Source organism: Maylandia zebra, linkage group LG18, assembly GCF_041146795.1.
Source record: "Maylandia zebra isolate NMK-2024a linkage group LG18, Mzebra_GT3a, whole genome shotgun sequence".
NCBI lineage: Eukaryota > Metazoa > Chordata > Actinopteri > Cichliformes > Cichlidae > Maylandia > Maylandia zebra.
Genome location: NC_135184.1, coordinates 4676805 through 4698316, shown reverse-complemented (window position 1 = coordinate 4698316; position 21512 = coordinate 4676805). Strand labels below are relative to the sequence as shown.

At 41.2% G+C, this 21512-nt stretch overlaps 1 protein-coding gene across 1 annotated transcript; it reads right to left on the bottom strand.

Moving 5' to 3' along the window:
- Positions 1 to 247: 247 nt before the first annotated feature.
- Positions 248 to 19617, bottom strand: LOC112429804 (uncharacterized). Its single transcript, XM_024798988.2, has 3 exons — positions 19455 to 19617; positions 13561 to 13798; positions 248 to 5431 (listed from the first exon to the last, which is right to left on the bottom strand). The coding sequence occupies exons 2-3, from the start codon at positions 13781 to 13783 to the stop codon at positions 4020 to 4022; spliced, it is 1635 nt and encodes a 544-aa protein (XP_024654756.2). The 5' UTR covers positions 13784 to 13798; positions 19455 to 19617; the 3' UTR covers positions 248 to 4019.
- Between the last annotated feature and the right edge of the window lie 1895 nt (positions 19618 to 21512).

Here is a 21512-nt window from a genome sequence, read left to right as displayed (position 1 = left end):
GTCTGCCCCAGGGCAGCTGTGGCTACAACCGTAGCTTGCCTCCACCAGTGTATGAATGTGAGAGTGAATGAATAGTGGCATTGTAAAGCGCTTTGGGTGCCTTGAAAAGCGCTATATAAATCCAATCCATTATTATTATTATTATTATTATTATTATTATTATTATTGTATGATGGATTATGCAGAAAAAGTAGAATTGGGCTGAAAGATCTATCGCTTTATTACCTATTCAGGTTGTAAATCGTGTTTTTAAAAAGTAACTAAGTAACTAAGTAATTAATTACTTTCGAAAATAAGTAATCAGTAAAGTAACGGGATTACTTTTTGGGGAAGTAATCAGTAATTAGTTACTGATTACTTTTTTCAAGTAACTTGACCAACACTGCTCGTGAGGGTATCGCATAGTAATGTGCAGCTCGATACTGAAATACCGATTCGTACGATACCAGTCATTTATGTTCTAGAATTGATTCTCATAATAAAATATCGATATTTTAGTAATTTAGGGTAAGTTTGTAGTTTATCATTAACAGGAATACAGTGGAAAGAAACTATATCATTCGGATTGTCTACATAGGAAGGAACTACTTCCTCTTCCACCTTTCATAGTCATGTGCGAAATACGGCTGCATAAATGTGTCGCAGCCCCTTGGCGTGTGCACTCACAATAATGGCTGAGCATAAATGGAGTCATGTGTGGACGTATTTTACCTCCACAAACAGCTGAGACATGGTTTGCAATACATGTGGCAAGAAAGTGAGGTGTTGTGGCAACATCACTAACCTTGTCAAACACCTCAGAATAAATCATATCACAGAATATGATGAGCGTATGTTGAGGTGAACAGAAGAGGAGGAGAGGACAGGGACAGATGCTGCTAGGGCGAGACAGACGTCTCTCACGGAGTCCTTTAGTGCTGCAGGCAGGCAACGTGTTCAAATAGCGCACAGCTTCAGTTTCTTTATTTCTATATGATGAATTCTGCATTTTTAAGTGATAAGAACAAGTAATCTGATGTCCTGTAATCATTATGAAGCTATAATTTGAGATACAATAAATAAAATAAGTTTTTGTACAAAGTATTGGTATCGGATCAGCATAAGAGACCAAGACCTCTGATACCCGACCTGACATAGACACAGACAAACAGGCACCCACAGATACAAAGACTCCAAACCTCCCTCCGCCCGCTCATATGTAGTGTTGATGCATGTGTGTTCTAAAGTGCATTTAAAACCCAGGAGGGCATGGAGCTACCTGCCAGAGAGCAGCAGTTAAGCGCATAGCCCCTCCTGATAGCCCTCATTGTCTATGTGTATTTAAAATTGAGAGGTGGGCAACAATGCTAGGGGTGAGGTTGTACACCCTAAAGGTCTTCTGGATGCCGTGTAGTGTGCACACCCCCAAGATCCTATATGTATGTGTTATGAGAGTGTGAGTAATGTCTAAGTTGTGGGATAAAATTGAGGGACAGGCAGCCAGAAGGGGACAGAGGGGGGGATGCCTTACCTGCACCCTGGTGACACACCTTTACCCCAAGGACCTACATGTGTGGGTGATTGTGGTGGAGCGGGAAGACTGAGGCAGCTGGAGATGGGGAGGGAAGGAAGGGAGGGGCAAGTGACCCCTCCCTGGGGCCAGCTCCCCCGCTGACCCCAGTAGGCACCCCCATACTCTGCAACCCACCAGGGAAAGGGGGCCCAGGCCCATCCGGACCGGTTCAGCAGCGCCGCCCGGCCCCACAGAGCCCGGGACAGCCCACCCGACCCCACCACAGAGAAAACTGCACCCACTCTGTCATCCACTCAGCTTCCAGACTACACAAGACAATAGACACCCAGGCTGAGATGTTCCTCCACCTCTCCTATATCTCCCCCTCCTGCAGAGTGAGTTCCTGGAGAGAGGAGACCTCCTGCAAGATGTAACACCCCCCCACCAGTTGAAGAGTCCCCCAGGTGGCTCTGGCGGCACCCTGCGCCAGGGCTGGGCCCCCATACACCCGCTCGCCAACAACCCCGGCGACACACCAACCAGGACCCAAACCCCAAGGCCCAGCCAGGGCCCCAGCCAAGAAGAAGGCGCACCCCCAGAACCCCACGCCCGTCCCGGACCCACCCAGGGGCAGCCAGGCTACCAGGTCAGTAACCCATGTCCGTCAGCACAGACCCTCCCCTAGGCCCACTGCACGCATCCACGAGGAAACCGTCACCTAAGAGCCAACAGAGCCCTAAACAGGCCATGACCGCAACCCCGGGTTGAGCCCTCCACGGAAGATGCTCCTGGGGAATCCCCCGACGCCCTAAGCCTGTCCCTACCCCCACATCAATCTGATCAACGAACAGAAAGTTCTGCTAATTTCTGTTTAACTCCATTAAGTTGCAGACAAAAAACAAAAATAAAACTAGGGTAGCGCTCTGCCCATAAAGTTCAACTGACAGCTAATCTATGTGCAGTGCATAAAGAAAATGATGGAAAGACAAACTAAAAGAAAATTTAAACCTCTTACACCATTAAAGACTTCAGTCGTTCGCAGTTTAATGAACTCAGCAGAGACTCCAATAAAGAGCAGCTGAGTCAATCTGGTCTGGACTCTGGAGGAGAGTCATGGTTTCAGAGCCTCTGTAGGACAGAAAACCTGCATTTATAGTGGGATAGTCTTCTGCTTAAATAACAGGATCATTCAAAACCGTTGTGTGACTCTGGAGGCTACACCCATAGACTGTGTGTCAGAAATATGATTTGTGTTCAGTATTTGAGCAATTTTATATGGTTTCCATATTCTTAAAATTTACTTTTGAAGGCGAATTATCTCTATTTCCAGTTAGCATCGGACTTCACTGAACAAGCTGGGTGATGGAACAAGCTGATGCTTTAATTTGCTGAATTATTTTGCACATCTTGCCAGTGGTAACAACACAGGCAAAGTTTTCACATCCATTACACAACATGGTGAGCGTCAGTAGTTGAGGGATGAAGTCACATATGTCAACATACATTTGCATCAGAGAACAGTCTCTTCAATTTACTTTTATTTCTATTTCTATAATATGTGAAAACGAGAATATAAAATACCCCCCAATCTAACATCTCTCACAATACAAATGAAACTACAATGCTTTGTAGACTGCCCAAGAATTTGAACAGGGTACTGGGCTTAAGTATAACAGACCCAAATTCAAGCACACTGGGTGAAAAAGTCCATTGTAAAAATCTGAGTTTAAATAAATAGTTTCTCAATTTATATAAAACATAGTCAGACACCAAGAAACAAATTGTGGAAAAAAGCTAAATAAAGGAGAACATTGTTATGTTGTTTGCTGCAAAGAACTGGTTATAATCATTTTTGACATTTTTTTTAAACTATAAAAATCAGAAAGGAATTTGGTTCCAGTAGATGGTGGCTCTCAAGCACAGCAATGTAAATCTCTCTCTTACACACACACACACACACACGCACACACACACGTCTATATATACATTACATATGCATACACATACATACACAAAGCTGTGTAAACCAACTATAAATAACTAATCTAAACTTATATACATTAAATACAGAAATTAAATGAGGTGGAGTGAATACTAATGAATATACATAAATAAAAAGCACAACTAACTAAATCAACATCACAACATGAAGTGACTTCCAGTCCATAATGACTCCAGATTTTTGGTCTTAGGTATTACTTGAATGATTTCAAATCTTTTGTAGGAAAACCAGAATGACTGATGAATTAAATGTTTGCAATAAAAAAATAATAAATGTTTTTTATAACAAAGTTGATTAGGTAAAAAAAAAATTAACATCTACAATTAATATATACATGTTATCTGTACAGTTATCTGTACAGAAAAACATTCATCATAGTAACAAACCAATTAGTGTAACAAACAGTTGTTACTGTTACGGACATAAAATACCAAATTGAACTAAATATGAGGTAATCTTTTCCCTCATATATTGTAGTGAAGCTCCGCTTTGAACATTGCTCCATTTGAACTCTTTCCTCCACTTTCATGTACTGTGAATTCTCATGTGCTTTTTCAAGTTTGTTGTCTGACTCAATATTTTACCACATATGTTACACAAGTTTGGCTTCTCACCTGTGTGAATTCTCATGTGAACTCTGAATGCTGACGCGTCACTAAAGCTTTTCCCACAGGCGCTACAAGAATATGGTTTCTCACCTGTGTGAATTCTCATGTGAACTCTGAATGCTGACGCGTCACTAAAGCTTTTCCCACAGGCGCTACAAGAATATGGCTTCTCACCTGTGTGGATTCTCATGTGTGTTTTTAAGTGGATCAGCTGACGGAATCCTTTCTCACATGTGCTACACCGATAAGGTTTCTCACCTGTATGACTTCTCATGTGAGTTTTGAAGAACAGAATGCAACTGAATTTTTTTCCACACAGACTACAAGAATATGGATTCTCACCTTTGTGGATTCTCATGTGTGTTTTTAAGTGGCTCAGCTGACGGAATCCTTTCCCACATGTGCTACAGCAATAAGGTTTCTCACCTGTGTGGATTCTCATGTGAGTTTTGAAGCACACAATGTCACTGAATCTTTTTCCACAGCTGCTACAAGAATATGGCTTCTCACCTGTGTGGTTTCTCATATGAGTTTTCAAGCTGTCCATATCACTGAATTTTTTTCCACAGGTGTTACAAGAATGTGGCTTCTCACCTGTGTGGATTCTCATGTGCCTTTTCAAGTGTGCCCCCTGATTGAATGTTTTACCACATATTTTACACAAGTGTGGCTTCTCACCTGTGTGGATTCTCATGTGAACTCTGAATGCTGACGCGCCACTAAAGCTTTTCCCACAGGCGCTACAAGAATATGGCTTCTCACCTGTGTGGGTTCTAATGTGAGTTTTTAAGCCGTTCATCTGAATGAATCGTTTCCCACAGGTGCTACAAGAATAAGGTTTCTCACCTGTATGGACTCTTAGATGGTTAAGCAGTCTGTATTTATACTGAAAGGTTTTTCCACAAATCTCACATTTTACAGACTTTCTACTTGTGTCAGGCTTACACTGACTATATGACATGAGCTGGCTCTCTACTCCACTTTGCTTTCTCTGATTTCTCCTCTTTGTGTTTGCATTTGTAGTTGATCCTGAGTGCACATGCTCACTTTCTTCCTGGCCTTGGCTCCACTCTGGCTGAGGACAGTTGTTAGAAAGAAAGTCACTGCTTGGTTCAGGTTGCTCATGAGTAGAAGTCACCATACATTTATTAGTCTCTTCCTTTAGAAGAAGCCGCTCTCCCTCCTGACTGGTGCAGGGTTCCTCCTGCTCCTCTTTAAATTCTGGAGGCTTTCGATCCTCCTGATCCAGACTGGAGATCCTTTCATGGTTAGAGACCTGTTGGTCTGCAGGAACCTCTTCCTCCTTACAGATCTTTTGATCTGAAAAGTCTCAAGAGACAAAAACAAAAACATAAAATGAAAAAAACCAAAAACTCGAACATTAAAAAAACAAAACAAAACATCTCATCAACTATTAGAAATTCTCTATGAGCATGTCGCCCACGTACGCCAGTGTAATTCAAACAGTTATGCTAGTGATACTGACACTTAGATACACCGGAATAAATTGAAGTTTGGGGAGCTACATACAAATCAAAAGATCTTGCTGCATTTTCTTACATATTAATTTTGTACATTACTACAATGAATTTTAAATAAAACCCCTCAGATGCAGTTTAAGTGCAGACCTTCAGCTTCAATTCAGTAGGTTGAATGAAAACACGGCATAAAAATGTGAGAAAAAAAATCATCATGTTCATTTCTAATACAGATGCTTGCTTTCTCCTTTTTAATACTCTACCAGGCCTTTACTGCAGTGACTTTCAGGTCTTGTTTGTTTGTAGGCCTTTCTGTCTCAAGTTTAGCTTTCAACAATAGAAATGCATGCTTAACTTGGTCAACGCTTGAGGGTCGACGGACGTGCTGACGCGCCAAAAATCAAACCACCAATTTAGGACAACACAGCAACAAGATGCAACGACCCAGAGTCTCCATTTCAACTTGGGTCAAAAGTGCGGACTTCAAACTTTATACCAGTTTTTAAATTGTGTTGACAGGCCACGTAAAACAGACGTATGATAAAAAATACACACAATGTTTTTTTCTGAATAAAATAGTAGTGTTTACAGTGGGAAGAAACTGTAAAAACAGTGTTTTTTTAAGGACAGCGCTAGCAAACACTCCTTTTTATCTTGTGAGAGAAAAAGACAAAACACCCCTTTCCTTCCCCATTAGTGAAAAAATGTACCATGTTAACCAATCGAAAATGATGTGGCAACATGTGGCATTTTGTTGTTTGGGAAAAGGTGGAAGTTTTAGGAGTGACACCGGCGAGTCATAGCGAGCGAGCGAGCGAAAGAAAGAGAGAGAGCAAGTTTTGATGCGTGAGAGATTTGTGACATTTAGCATGTTTGGAGGGTATAGTTAGGGTGTAGTTTAGTCGTTGTGTTGTTTTGTGTCAGTTCTACGTCTTATGTGTGCATTTTTAGGTACATAGTACCATGTACTATAATATTTGCAAAACGTGCGCATAATTTTTAGAAATGTACAATTTCTATTTGCATTTTAAGTTTCGAAAATGATTTTTTTTAAACACGTTTGTGGTTTTTACAGTAAAAAATATAACTTTTTTTCTACTCGGATTTTAGGTTTTTGGTCTCAATTGTCGTCAGTTGAAGCAGAATTTGAATTTTTTTTTTGAAAACATGGACATGGCATCCTTTGGATTAATGAGGATCACTTGCTTGTTCTTAGTGCTCAGGTCAAAAACTTTCTTCTGTGATGGAATTTCCTATCAAACTGGCTGCTTAGGCGTCAAGTTTCTAACTCAACAATGCTCCCATCCAGACGACGGGCTTTTCAGGGAAGGCCTTGCATCAGCTAGACAATATTAAACCACATACTGCATCTATTCCAACAACATGGCTTTGTAGTAGTAGAGTCCAGGTGGTGAACTGGCCTGCCTGCAGACATGGCAAATGTTTCTTTCATCCACTGAAAATATTTTGCATGAAAGTGAAAAATATGAAAATGGAGACCCAGGACTGTTCAACAGCTAGAATCTTATATCAGAGAAAAATGGGAAGAAACTCAAAACAGCAGCTGCTCTCCTCAGGTCACTAACTGTTGTTAAAAGAAGACAGAAAACAGTGGTAACATGGCTCCGTCCTGACTTTTCTGTTGCTATCTTCAATTTCAAAATAAGCAAATGTTTTGTATATTTGTTTGTTTTGTTGTTTTTCTTCTACAATGTCCAATTGGGTTTAATTGGGTTTGTATCTGTAGAAATTTTATATCCATTAACAAATAAAGACAATCAGCATCATAATATGAACTCATTTTCAGGTTTCAACATTAACTAGACACAAGATTGTTTCTACTTTCTCAACCAACACACTTCGGCTTGTTCCTTTTAGTTTACATTATTCCTGTACCCCTGAAAATAAAGTTTAAGTTCTAATTAGAATCCTACATTAGTAATATTTGTTTGTCTCATCTATAGAGTATTCCAAACTTTTCATACTTTGTTGGTAAAATTATTTAGCACTAATTTCCTAGCAGCGGCTGTACTGTCCTGTGACAATTACACCCAGCTGTATTAGGAATTAGGTTAAAGAACTGTTTTGCTTTTTCGTTTAACTGTTGTTAGTTTTGCCATATTTGTGCCTTACCAACAGTGTTGGGTAGTAACGGAATACCCCGGGGTTCCCTTTACTACGGTTTGGAGCCACGGACCTGTTTCATATACGTGCGGAATAGTTTTCTATATGAGACCCAGCAAAAAGTGTAGCCGTACCTAATGTCCAACCTACTGATACTCATTTTACATTAAGATTTAAAAGTCTAGTTGGTACCTGTATGAGGAGTATCCTTCAGTAATACAGGGAGTGCAGAATTATTAGGCAAATTGTATTTTTGAGGAATAATTTTATTATTGAACAACAACCATGTTCTCAATGAACCCAAAAAACTCATTAATATCAAAGCTGAATGTTTTTGGAAGTAGTTTTTAGTTTGTTTTTAGTTTTAGCTATTTTAGGGGGATATCTGTGTACTCCACCTCCACCTTGCTGGCGTCTGAGTCGGACTGGAGCTCTCTGCCCTTTACCAATCCAGCCACGGGCCCATCCATCTGGCCCATCAAGACTCACTCTCATTTCATCAGTCCATAAAACCTTAGAAAAATCAGTCTTGAGATATTTCTTGGCCCAGTCTTGACGTTTCAGCTTGTGTGTCTTGTTCAGTGGTGGTCGTCTTTCAGCCTTTCTTACCTTGGCCATGTCTCTGAGTATTGCACACCTTGTGCCTTTGGGCACTCCAGTGATGTTGCAGCTCTGAAATATGGCCAAACTGGTGGCAAGTGGCATCTTGGCAGCTGCACGCTTGACTTTTCTCAGTTCATGGGCAGTTATTTTGCACCTTGGTTTTTCGACATGCTTCTTACGACCCTGTTGACTATTTTGAATGAAACGCTTGATTGTTCGATGATCACGCTTCAGAAGCTTTGCAATTTTGAGACTGCTGCATCCCTCTGCGAGATATCTCACTATTTTTGACTTTTCTACCGAGGGAATTTACAGCAGTGATTATTACGGCTGTTTACATACCCCCACAAGCCGACACTGACCGTGCACTCAGGGAACTGTACAGCGCGATCAGCAGTGAGGAAACCGCACACCCAGAGGCAGCGTTTATCACAGCCGGAGACTTTAATAAGGGAAACCTGAAGAAAGTCTCACCAAAACTCCATCAACACATCCTTTTTAACACACGTGGAAACCGGCTACTCGACCACTGTTACACCTCTTTCCGGGATGCGTACAAAGCCCTCCCCCGCGCCCCATTCGGCCAATCAGATCACTGCTCCATCCTGCTCCTGCCCGCCTACAGGCAGAAGCTGAAACAGGAAGCTCCAACCCGGAGGGCGGTGCACTGTTGGACGGACCAATCGGAGTCTGCGCTGCGGGACTGTTTTGATCACGCGGACTGGGTAATGTTTCACGTGGCCGCCAGAGACATTGATGAATACACAGACTCTGTGCATTTATCAGGAAATGCGTGGAAGATGTCGTCCCATCCAGAACAGTTAAATCCTCCCCAAATCAAAAACCCTGGATTAACAGAGATGTTCGCGCGGCACTGGCGGCACGGAACACCGCCTTTGCCTCCGCGAACACATCGGACTACAAACACGCACATTACCAACTCCGGAAGACGATCAAAGCAGCCAAACGTGAGTACAGGGACAGGGTGGAGCAACAGTTTGACAACCCTCGGAGTATGTGGCAGGGACTAAACACGATCACAGACTTTAGAGGGAAAACCAGCACACCGCAGACCACGGCCTCTCTGTGTGAGGATCTAAACGTATTCTACGCTAGATTCGACGCAGCGAACACCATGAGACCGGACAGTGTGCGCACCGCGGATGACGTCAGTGCGCACACTGTGTCTGAGGAGGATGTGCGGAAGTGCTTCAGGAAGGTGAACGCACGCAAAGCTACTGGTCCGGACGGGATTCCCGGCCGCGTCCTCAAGTCATGCGCGGCTCAGCTGGCTGGAGTGTTCACACACATCTTCAACCTTTCCCTCTCTCTGTCTGTAGTCCCAGCCTGCTTCAAAATGGCCACCATCGTCCCTGTACCCAAATCCTCCACCATCTCCTCATTGAACGACTGGCGACCTGTAGCCCTGACCTCCATCGTAAGCAAATGCTTCGAGAAGCTGGTCAGGGACTTCATCTGCTCTGCACTACCCGACTCACTGGACCCTCTACAGTTTGCATACCGCCACAACAGGTCCACTGATGATGCCATAGCCCTGACACTACACACTGCCCTGTCACACCTGGAGAAGAGAGACACGTACAGTGGGGCAAAAAAGTATTTAGTCAGCCACCGATTGTGCAAGTTCCCCCACCTAAAATGATGACAGAGGTCAGTAATTTGCACCAGAGGTACACTTCAACTGTGAGAGACAGAATGTGAAAAAAAAATCCATGAATCCACATGGTAGGATTTGTAAAGAATTTATTCGTAAATCAGGGTGGAAAATAAGTATTTGGTCAATAACAAAAATACAACTCAATACTTTGTAACATAACCTTTGTTGGCAATAACAGAGGTCAAACGTTTACTATAGGTCTTTACCAGGTTTGCACACACAGTAGCTGGTATTTTGGCCCATTCCTCCATGCAGATCTTCTCGAGAGCAGTGATGTTTTGGGGCTGTCGCCGAGCAACACGGACTTTCAACTCCCGCCACAGATATTCTATGGGGTTGAGGTCTGGAGACTGGCTAGGCCACTCCAGGACTTTCAAATGCTTCTTACGGAGCCACTCCTTTGTTGCCCGGGCGGTGTGTTTTGGATCATTGTCATGTTGGAAGACCCAGCCTCGTTTCATCTTCAAAGTTCTCACTGATGGAAGGAGGTTTTGGCTCAAAATCTCACGATACATGGCCCCATTCATTCTGTCCTTAACACGGATCAGTCGTCCTGTCCCCTTAGCAGAAAAACAGCCCCATAGCATGATGTTTCCACCCCCATGCTTCACAGTAGGTATGGTGTTCTTGGGATGCAACTCAGTATTCTTCTTCCTCCAAACACGACGAGTTGAGTTTATACCAAAAAGTTCTACTTTGGTTTCATCTGACCACATGACATTCTCCCAATCCTCTGCTGTATCATCCATGTGCTCTCTGGCAAACTTCAGACGGGCCTGGACATGCACTGGCTTCAGCAGCGGAACACGTCTGGCACTGCGGGATTTGATTCCCTGCCGTTGTAGTGTGTTACTGATGGTGACCTTTGTTACTTTGGTCCCAGCTCTCTGCAGGTCATTCACCAGGTCCCCCCGTGTGGTTCTGGGATCTTTGCTCACCGTTCTCATGATCATTTTGACCCCACGGGATGAGATCTTGCGTGGAGCCCCAGATCGAGGGAGATTATCAGTGGTCTTGTATGTCTTCCATTTTCTGATGATTGCTCCCACAGTTGATTTTTTCACACCAAGCTGCTTGCCTATTGTAGATTCACTCTTCCCAGTCTGGTGCAGGTCTACAATACTTTTCCTGGTGTCCTTCGAAAGCTCTTTGGTCTTGGCCATGGCGGAGTTTGGAGTCTGACTGTTTGAGGCTGTGGACAGGTGTCTTTTATACAGATGATGAGTTCAAACAGGTGCCATTCATACAGGTAACGAGTGGGGGACAGAAAAGCTTCTTACAGAAGACGTTACAGGTCTGTGAGAGCCAGAGATTTTCCTTGTTTGAGGTGACCAAATACTTATTTTCCACCCTAATTTACGAATAAATTCTTTACAAATCCTACCATGTGGATTCATGGATTTTTTTTTTTCACATTCTGTCTCTCACAGTTGAAGTGTACCTCTGGTGCAAATTACTGACCTCTGTCATCATTTTAAGTGGGGGAACTTGCACAATCGGTGGCTGACTAAATACTTTTTTGCCCCACTGTATGTGAGAATGCTGTTTGTAGATTACAGCTCAGCATTCAATACCATCGTTCCCTCGAAGCTGGACAGGAAACTGCAGGATCTAGGACTGAGCAGCTCCCTCTGCAGCTGGATCCTTAGCTTCCTGTCTGACAGATGCCAGGTGGTCAGACTGGGCAGCATCACCTCATCCCCCATCACACTGAACACTGGTGCTCCACAGGGGTGTGTACTGAGCCCTCTCCTGTACTCACTCTACACCTACGACTGCACAGCCACTAACAGCTCCAACATCATTGTGAAGTTTGCGGACGACACTACAGTGGTGGGTCTTATCACCAACGGTGATGAGACGGCTTACAGGGAGGAGGTCAGCGCCCTGACCCACTGGTGTCAACACAACCATCTCACCCTCAACGTCGCAAAGACAAAGGAGTTGATAGTGGACTTCCGGAGGTGCAGAGAAGTACACACCCCCATCACCATCAACGGCGCTGCTGTGGAGAGAGTGAGCAGCTTCCGGTTCCTTGGAGTACATCTGGCTGAGGATCTTACGTGGTCAGTACACACAAACAAAACAGTGAAGAAGGCGCAGCAGCGCCTCTTCTTTCTCAGGAGACTGAAAAGATTCGGCATGAGCCCCCGCATCCTCAGGACCTTCTATCACTGTGCCATTGAGAGCATCCTCACTGGATGCATCACCACCTGGTATGGCAACAGCACCGCCTACAACTGCAAAGCTCTCCAGCGAGTAGTGCGGTGCTCTGAACGGATAATTGGAGGTGAGCTTCCCTCCCTCCAAGACATCTACAGGAAGCGCTGCCTGAGGAAAGCGGGGAGGATCATCAAGGACTCCAGTCACCCCAGCCATAAACTGTTCAGACTGCTTCCATCAGGAAGGAGGTTCTGCAGCATCCGGTCCCGTACCAGCAGACTGAGAGACAGCTTTTTCCATCAGGCCATCAGACTGCTGAACACGTCATAGACACCTCAGCTTCACTACTGGAACTTTAACATTATGCACTCCACACTGTATATAAATGCCACTTGTTTTGCACATATTCAACTCTGTATATTTTATATATTTTATTATTATTATTATTATTATTATTTTTACTATTTAATTTGTAAAAATGTGTATACACACACACACACACACACACACACACACACACACACACGTAGGAAAATATTTAGTATACACATCCAGAAATGCATACACTATTATACATTGTACATATATTTATTAGTTTCAGGTTGGCCATTCTTTTATTTTGCTCGTTTGTGTTGTTGTGTTTGCACATCTCTGTTGCTTGTGGGGCTCGCACACAAGAATTTCACTCGCATGTGCTGTGCCAGTGTGCCTGCACATGTGATGTGACAATAAAAGTGATTTGATTTGATTTGATTTCTGAGCCTGTCAAGTCCTTCTTTTGACCCATTTTGCCAAAGGAAAGGACGTTGCCTAATAATTATGCACACCTGATATAGTGTGTTGATGTCATTAGACCACACCCCTTCTCATTACAGAGATGCACATCACCTAATATGCTTAATTGGTAGTAGGCTTTCGAGCCTATACAGCTTGGAGTAAGACAACATGCATGAAGAGGATGATGTGGACAAAATACTCATTTGCCTAATAATTCTGCACTCCCTGTAGTAATAAATCACACAGCAATTCATGTAGTTGTAAAAAGCATGTGAATATATTAAGTAATCCAAAGTATCCAGAATACATTACACTCACTGAGTAACGAGTTCTGAATACATTACAAAATACATATATTCTGTAATACATTTTAAAAGTAACTTTTCCAACGCTGCCTACTATTAGCAAACTTGCGAGCCACATGCTATGAAGCAAATCTATGGTCTACAGTGACCCCTTGTAGACATTGTGAGACATCGTTTCTGCTTCCAGAAAACCACAATTTGTGGGACTGTCAACTGCTCCTAAAAGATAACTGAGCAACAATAACAGATATTAAGGCGCCTTTTCCTTCTTCCCAGTGCAGACATCACTGATGCTTCACTCATTCCTGCCTTCCTGATAGTTTCACATACCTTTGCTTTGTATCTGTATTTCAGGTTTCCAGATGGTATCCAGCAGTCTGAGCCTCTCCTGCCCGGTCCAGACCATGATGTGTTCAAACTCGTGACTGGTGCAGAGTTCCTCCTGTTCCTCCTTAATCTGAGGAGGCTCTGGGTCCTCCTGCTTCAGACTGGAGCTCCTCTCCTGGTTACAGACCTGTTGGTCTGCGAGAACCTCCTCATCCTTACTCTTCATTCTGTTTTGAGAATTCTTGAAAAGAGACAAGTGATGACGGGAGAAATTAAAAATGAACAAATGTGACAAATGTTTCAAGAGCAAAAGTAATTATATCACTAGAAAAATTTGCATTTCTTGCGAAAATGCAGTGTGGATGCTTTAAAGCTGAAGCTGTATGCAAAAACTAGCTGAAAAAGCTGAAAAGTTGCAGAAATTGTAAAAACTTTGCAGAAGTAAAGGAACTTTGCTAAAATGTAATAACTTAGCAGAACTGCAATATCTTAGAGGAAACATAATACTTGGCAGAAATACAATAGCATAGCAGAACTTAGCAGAAATATTGTAACTTACCAGAAACATGATAACTTCTCAAAAATACAAGAATTTAGGAGAAATAGTATAAGATAACAGAAAGAATATATTTATCCAAAAATACTTAAACATTACTGAAACACTATGATTTAGAAAAATAGTACAACATAGCAGAAATACTGTGTTTTACCAGAGACACTGTGATGAACTATGAATATTGTAATTTTAAATTAATAGTATGTTTTAGCACAAATACTATAATTTGGAAAAAATACTATGTTTCAGCACAAATACTCTGGTTTAGCACAAATATTATAACATAGCAGAAATACAATTATATAGCAGAAGTGCTATATTTAGAAAGAAAAATATAATATAGTAGAAATACTATGATTTAGCAGAAATACTGTAATCAGGACATATATTGTAACATGACAGAAATTCCTCCACTTAGTAGTAATACTTTAACATAACACAAATGTTATGATTTGGCACAAAAATCATGATTTGTCAAAAATACTATGATTTAGCAAAATACTATGATTGAGCAGAAGTACTAAGATGTAATAAAAGAACCTTGATTTAACAGAAATACAATTATGGAGGAGTAATACTTTAAAATGGGAGAACTATTGATACACACACACACATACACAGAGCCTAAAGGGAAGAGTATTTGTGCCATGGAGTGTTAACAAGAATGTGAGGTCCATATTAGAAAAGCTGGTAAAATCATAAAAGTTTGCAGAATTGTAATAAATGATGAATATGAATTACTGGTCTGTGATAGTGTATTAATTTGTAGGGGAAAAAAACATGTTGACCAAGGTGGAATCGAACCCACAACCTTTGGTTTGCGGACCCGTGTCATTAACAACTGCGCCACTGGGAAAGAGAGCGGGTGCCTTGAAAAACAGGGTAATGAGCAGTCAGAATTAGATTGCGGTGAGAGGCAAAAAAATGCCGTTTTCTGGAGTTACAAAACGTCATGTAACTCAAAAACTAGGTGGACTAGAAGCATAATTCTTGTACTGGGTGAATCAGCGGACTTTGGTGTACTTTGACCGCGATTTTCATTGCTCTCTGTACATCCGTCGCTGAGATATGACGAGAGAAGGAACGGCAGACCTCAGATATGATTGGCTGGCTGGGAAGCCGTGCAGGCCCTGATATGTGCATTTGAATGTCTGAGTCCTCACAGAGGATTGGCTGCCTGGCAGAAATATATAGAAATAGTATGATTAAGCATAAATACTACATTTAGTAGAAATACTATATTAAGCACAAATCCTATAAAAAGCAGAAATACTGTACTATGATTTGGTAGAAAAACTATAATTAATCAGAAATACTATATTTGGCAGAAACACTATATTTAGCACAAATCTTATAAAATAGCAGAAATAGTATGATTTAGCACAATAGTAATAAGTTAAACAGAAAAGTTGGAAAAGCAAAATGGACAGCTGAAAAAATGCTGAACATGCTGAGGGTCCCTCAAATATACTTGTTAAATGAAAAAAATCAGCAAAAAAATATATAACAGCCACACAATCACAAATATGTACACATAAGGAAACACACATGCACAGAGAGAGACACACACAAGATCCAATTCAGTAAACCAGTCTAAATATATTGAATTTTAATCTTACAATGAGATCATCCCATTAAAAGGATTTCTCTCTCTCTCTGTCACACACACACACACACACACACACACACACACACACACACACACACACACACACACACACACAGGGAGAGAGAAGTAAGTTTCCAGCTCAGTCAAGCAGGCTGGGAGCTGCAAAATTTGAATCCACCAATCAGAGAGGCGGTGTACTTTTCCCCGCCAAAACAGGTGCACGCAGCACAGAGAGACACAGGATTTTTGCAGTCTGTTTCTCATAGTGACGACTCCCCTCAAACAAATGACCATAATTTCCTAACCGTAGGGGCTAGAACGGTCATTCTTACATCGTTCTGTTCAGAAGAGATGGAGGAATCTTCCAGTGTTGACAATTTATCATTAAAATATGAATTATTAAAGATATTTGACTTGTAATGCACCATAACTGAGTAGAGCAAAGCAAAAACTGCCTTGACTTGCCTTCAAAAAACGCTTTGTAACTCTAAATCTATTTGGAGTATCGATATCATTCTTTCACCGTAAGAGACAGCAGGCTTTGGTGAACAGTCATGGAAATTTTCAGGTCTCTGTGGAAATCCAACAAAAAGTTATGACGAGAGAAAAAAGTGGTTCATTTCCAGAGTTTGAAATCTGAGCGAAGGACGAATTTCCTACCCTCAAACGAGTCCAACTCATTTCAGAACGGTAATAGGTGAGAAAGAAATTCTTTAATTGTGAGTGTCAGGAGTGTCTGAAGATATACTGGGACAAGCCTCATGTCTTAACTTTGCTTCGTTAAGGAGATATGACGATTCGAATATGCCTCTCATTACAGAAATCAAGCGGTGATTTTGAACAAACTCTCCATTGACTTTCTATGGAGAGTTTTGCGACTTTGTGTTGGTCTGAGGAGATTTGCAAAAATTCTATAAATTCCACAACAATGATAGTGACATTTTCAGAAAGCCAGCAAAAATACCTACGTTTTGTTGTATAATTTGTGGAAGTTGAGTGAAATTTGAGCAAGTAGCAAGAAGTTGTTCGGACATGAAGAGAAGACTGCGAAACCTTCAGTGGCACACTGGAAGCCAAGTGCATAGCAACCATAACAACGCATGTATTTTGTGAAAAATCACAATTTTGCAACTCAAAACTTTAAGAGGCATAAAAGTAAAACAGTAAAAGATTTGAAAAAGCTGATTTATACCTGAATGGCCCAATAATTTGAGAACATTTTAAAGTTTGAATGGTTGTTCTACGTGAAAATATGAAGAAGTAGTTAAGTTTTAGCAGAATTGCAGAAGTTTCCTATTCATTTCAAATTAAAGGAAAAAAGCTTAATATTTTAAAAAGTATAATAGTGAAAAATACCAAAAGACATAGCCGTCATTAGCAGAAATAGCAGAATAGTTTAAAATTTGAACGGTGAAAATCGGCTGAAAATTGTGGAAGTAGATCCACGGCGAAAAGTGTACAGAAACACCAAGAAGGAACTCAATAGTGTGGATGCTTATTTAGATGGAGAATTTTAGAGTGTTTTTCACCACCTGACTATGATCGGAGTCCAAATTTCAAATTAAAGGCTGTTTCACTTTGTTTGCTGATTTGTGCTTAAAGCTGCAACACCTACCAGTATTTTGTTTTGTTTTTCATTATTTTCAAACTACGAAATAATTGCAGTAAAAATAATGAATTAATATCATGTAAATTATTTAAACGGTACTTAAGATGGTGGTTAACACTGTTGCCTCACAGCAAGAAGATTCTTAATTCGACTCAGGAGTTTGCATGTTCTGCTCCTCAGTGTGTCGGTTCTCTCTGGGTACTCCAGCTAGGGCTGCCACAAACGATTATTTTTGAGATAGTCAACTAATCACATCATGCATCCATTGTTGTAAAACGTACAGCTTATTGCACCAGTATGCACCTGCTCTTATATAACTATCATTAGCTTACAGCTTAAAGTGTTTAACGTATGTGCTCACTAAAAATAAAGACAAGATGATAGTTCATTAAACTTTTAATTAAATTTGCAGATTAAACACCACCGAGACAATCAATTCAGCAGTCTGCTCTTTGCTCCCTCAAATATAACAGGACATTGGAGTAAATTCTCAATCATCTCACATTTCTGTTCAGTTTTCTGTTTATTCAGCTGTGTGAAAACTGTAATTTTAATCTCAGCCAAACTGATGCACTCAGGAAACAATAAAACACTGAAAAAGCCAGATAATAACATTTATAAACTAAGTCACTTATATAACTAACCCTATAGATGAAAGCACATAACATTTTATTTTCAAAAGCAAATAACAAGCTTATAGAGCAGTAGTTTTCGGTTTTCAACAAAAGCATGCAATTTACTTTGTGTACAGTCAAATGGAGTTGAGTCAACTAGTGCCACCCGTGGCAAGGTGCCATAGCCTACAGCCAGATCAACTTGTGACACAGACATCTGCAGCACAATACATTTGTAACTTTCAATTTTTTCTGTTTTTGTGTCTTGCAAATAAACCTTATATTATATAATTATATTATGCATTTATTTTTGGCCTACATCAGTAGAAAATGCCAAATTATATACACAAAGTTATTGAAATCACCAGTCCTGTTGATTATCATGATTTTAATTTTCTTTCCCATAACAAAGAAATACGTCTTGAACAAATATATGACACATTAATATTTCACATCCTGTTATCATAGCCTGCCTGTGTAGAGAATACATTAACATGGCAAATGTATTGTGCATGAAACAAATTCAAACGAGGTGCAGATGTGTGTCACAAGTTAATCTGACTGTAGGCTTTAGGCACTTGACCACAGGTGGCGCTAGTTGACTCAATTTGAGTGAACATAAAGTAAACTGCACGTTTTAGTTGTGCAGCGAAAACGCTGAAATCTGAGTAATAACACGTACGAGGGGAACAATAACGAAGACAAGATTCTCCCGATCGTTTACTCTTGCTGTCCTGTGAACAACATCGGCGTGGTGTTAATTGTTTGCCGTTTTCGCGATCGCCTCGCGCACGAGAATATCACCAGGTAAACTCGCGACATTTCTAAACATTTTGTTATTAAAGAGCAACAAGACTGAGGGAGTGTGTTTGAGGTAACCTTATAAATGTCACGGATGACACATTTGGTGTTTATTTGCTGTTTTGTCGGTAGCGGCTACTGAAAAGCAAGCCTACCACACATCTGTTCGCCAGTTAATCCGGAACACTGGCCGCGAAGGATTTCACTCGCAGAAAAGGCTCATCGATGGTGGCTGGGATCGCGGCACGATCATCAGCCATTGCAGCCTAAGGCTCAGGGAAACGAGCCCGCCAGCCCTTTATAGTGGCCGAGCCCACTGGCGATAAGGAAAGGTAGCTCGTCATAGAGGACTCACGCTCGGGGAGACGTTTTTATGGTCGACTTAATAATGGAATAATGGCATGCATTTATATAGCGCTTTTCGAGACCCTCAGAGCGCGTTACAATCCCACTATTCGGTTCTATACTTAGGCTCCCAGAAGAGCCTCGAGAACCCTGGTGCTGTCTTTGCATACCTCCACAATGCTATGTTATTTAATCTTTAAAAAAAAGGAGATTTCCTGCGTACGACCAGAAAGAGCTCAAGTACCGCGCGTTCCACAGTTTTAAAATAAATAACCTACAACATCTGCACGGCAACCACGTGGTGCGAGTTGAAGGTTTCTCTCACAGATTCTTTCGTCCGCGTGTTTAATACTAAAATCTTACCGTTTAAATCAAAGGGACGCACTTATGTGATGAGCTGCTGGTTGAATTTAGTCTGCGCTGATGGTTGATCTCACCCTGGTCGATTGTTTCTTAACCTCCGAGCAGATTTCTACCTTGAAAAACTCTCAAACCACTGTTGTTTGTTTGTTGTGGAGTTTGAGTGACGTCATTTCCGCTATACTTCTTCTATTAGAATTTCGAGTAGAACTGGCGCACTGCTGCCCTCCTCGGGTCATTCGTAGTCCAAATAAAAGTCCTTCCAAACAGTCCAGTGCTTTGCAGAAACCCGAATAAAGAATTTTAGTTCCCCAGTGATCCAAGCCAAGTATTGACTTAAACCATAGGTGTCAAACTCTGGCCTGTGGGCCAAATTTGGCCCGCAGCCTAATTACATTTGGCCCGCGAAGCCATACCAAATTACTATTAGAGCTGGCCTACTGGTATTATACAGCTAATATATATATTGTTTAGTATTAAGCTTTGCTTGTTCCATATTCAGTTTTTCAGCAAAACGTGTTTGAGTCCATAAGAAAAGATTCATTCTTATATCTGGAGGAATAAATATATTTCAATAAATATTAACGTTAGCCTGCGACATTGTTTCAGTTTTGAATTTTGGCCCACTGTGTATTTGAGTTTGACACCCCTGACTTAAACAGTCTGCAGCACAACTGGAACAGACTGTCTAAACATGTAAAGTAATGACACCCATTCTTTTCATTCTGTTATTGCTTTTGCCACATGCTGTTTTGTTTTTTTTTGTTTTTTTTTTTATGATGGATCCATATTCAGAAGACCAAGTGCTTATTAAATTAAATTACATTTTATTTACATAGTGCCAAATCACAACAACAGTCACCTCAAGGCCCCCCAGGTTCTCCAGCCTTTAGATTGATTTTAGTGTCATCTTCATTAACTGAAGTTTCTGTATGTTTCCTTATCATTTCATTCATTTTCCTCACTCCTTAATACATATCTGAGCTCCTAGTTTGAGCAGATGACAAACTTGACACCAAGTTTGTCATCTGCAAACTTGGTGTCAAGTTTGGATTTAGTCCATAAATGATTGAAAACCAACAACAAGGCTACAACAAGACAGCAGCAATGTGTAGGCCTGTACTAAAAAAGGGAAAACAGTCATCCTGGGTCATCCATATGCCAAACAGTAGATAACACATGAGGATCCTACTTACCACCCTTTAACAGTTATACAGAGTGAGGAATTGCCAGGGGAAATGAATCCGGTCTGCAATACAGCCTGTAATCTTTGCCACCCTGAACACGAATAAGTGGACCAAAGCACCACTATAACAACCTCTGATTAACAGGTAAGGGAGAGGTGAATGTTCATGCTGCATTCACTGACACATGTATGGACCAACCTCCACCAAATCTACCCCACTACAAGTGGTAAACATGGCCCTGTCCTGACTTTTCTGTTGCTGTATTCCATTTCAAAGTAAGCAAATGTTTTTGTATGTTTGTTTGTTTTGTGGCACAAGTTCCCATTTTCTTCTACAATGTTACAGCTGTACCATACATTTTATTTCCGTTAACAAATGAAGCCAATCAACATCATAATATGATCTCATTTTCAGATTTTAACATTCATTGCACTCAAGGCTGTTCATGTGTCTTCTCTGTCCGAAATGTGTTAAACAAATGTGAACATGGTTTGAAAAAGGAGTGAAAGAAGCGATCTATGTCCACTTTGAACAGAGGTGGTGGTTTACGACACCAACTGTCTGCCATCTATAATCCAGAGATTATATCTTTGAGATCCTTTCCCAGATGCCTTAACGCCCACTCACATTCACTCACAGCCTTTTGACCCCCTTGGCTCATGTGATTAGGTAAAATGGTAAATGGTAAATGGCCTGTATTTATATAGCGCTTTACTAGTCCCTAAGGACCCCAAAGCGCTTTACATATCCAGTCATCCACCCATTCACACAGGTAGAGGATCACTAGGAGGACCAGACATCAGCTAGTTCCTTTTAGTTTTAATCATTTAAATTTGTGGCGCTTGGACCTTAAATTCTTCCTGTACCACTGAAA

Excerpts from the sequence above, each read along its gene's own strand:
- LOC112429804 (XM_024798988.2), bottom strand. The coding sequence starts at position 13,783 with ATGAAGAGTAAGGATGAGGAGGTTCTCGCAGACCAACAGGTCTGTAAC. Across the intron at positions 5,432-13,560 it reads AATACAGATACAAAGCAAAG|ACTTTTCAGATCAAAAGATC; the intron begins GTATGTGAAACT and ends TTGTCTCTTGAG.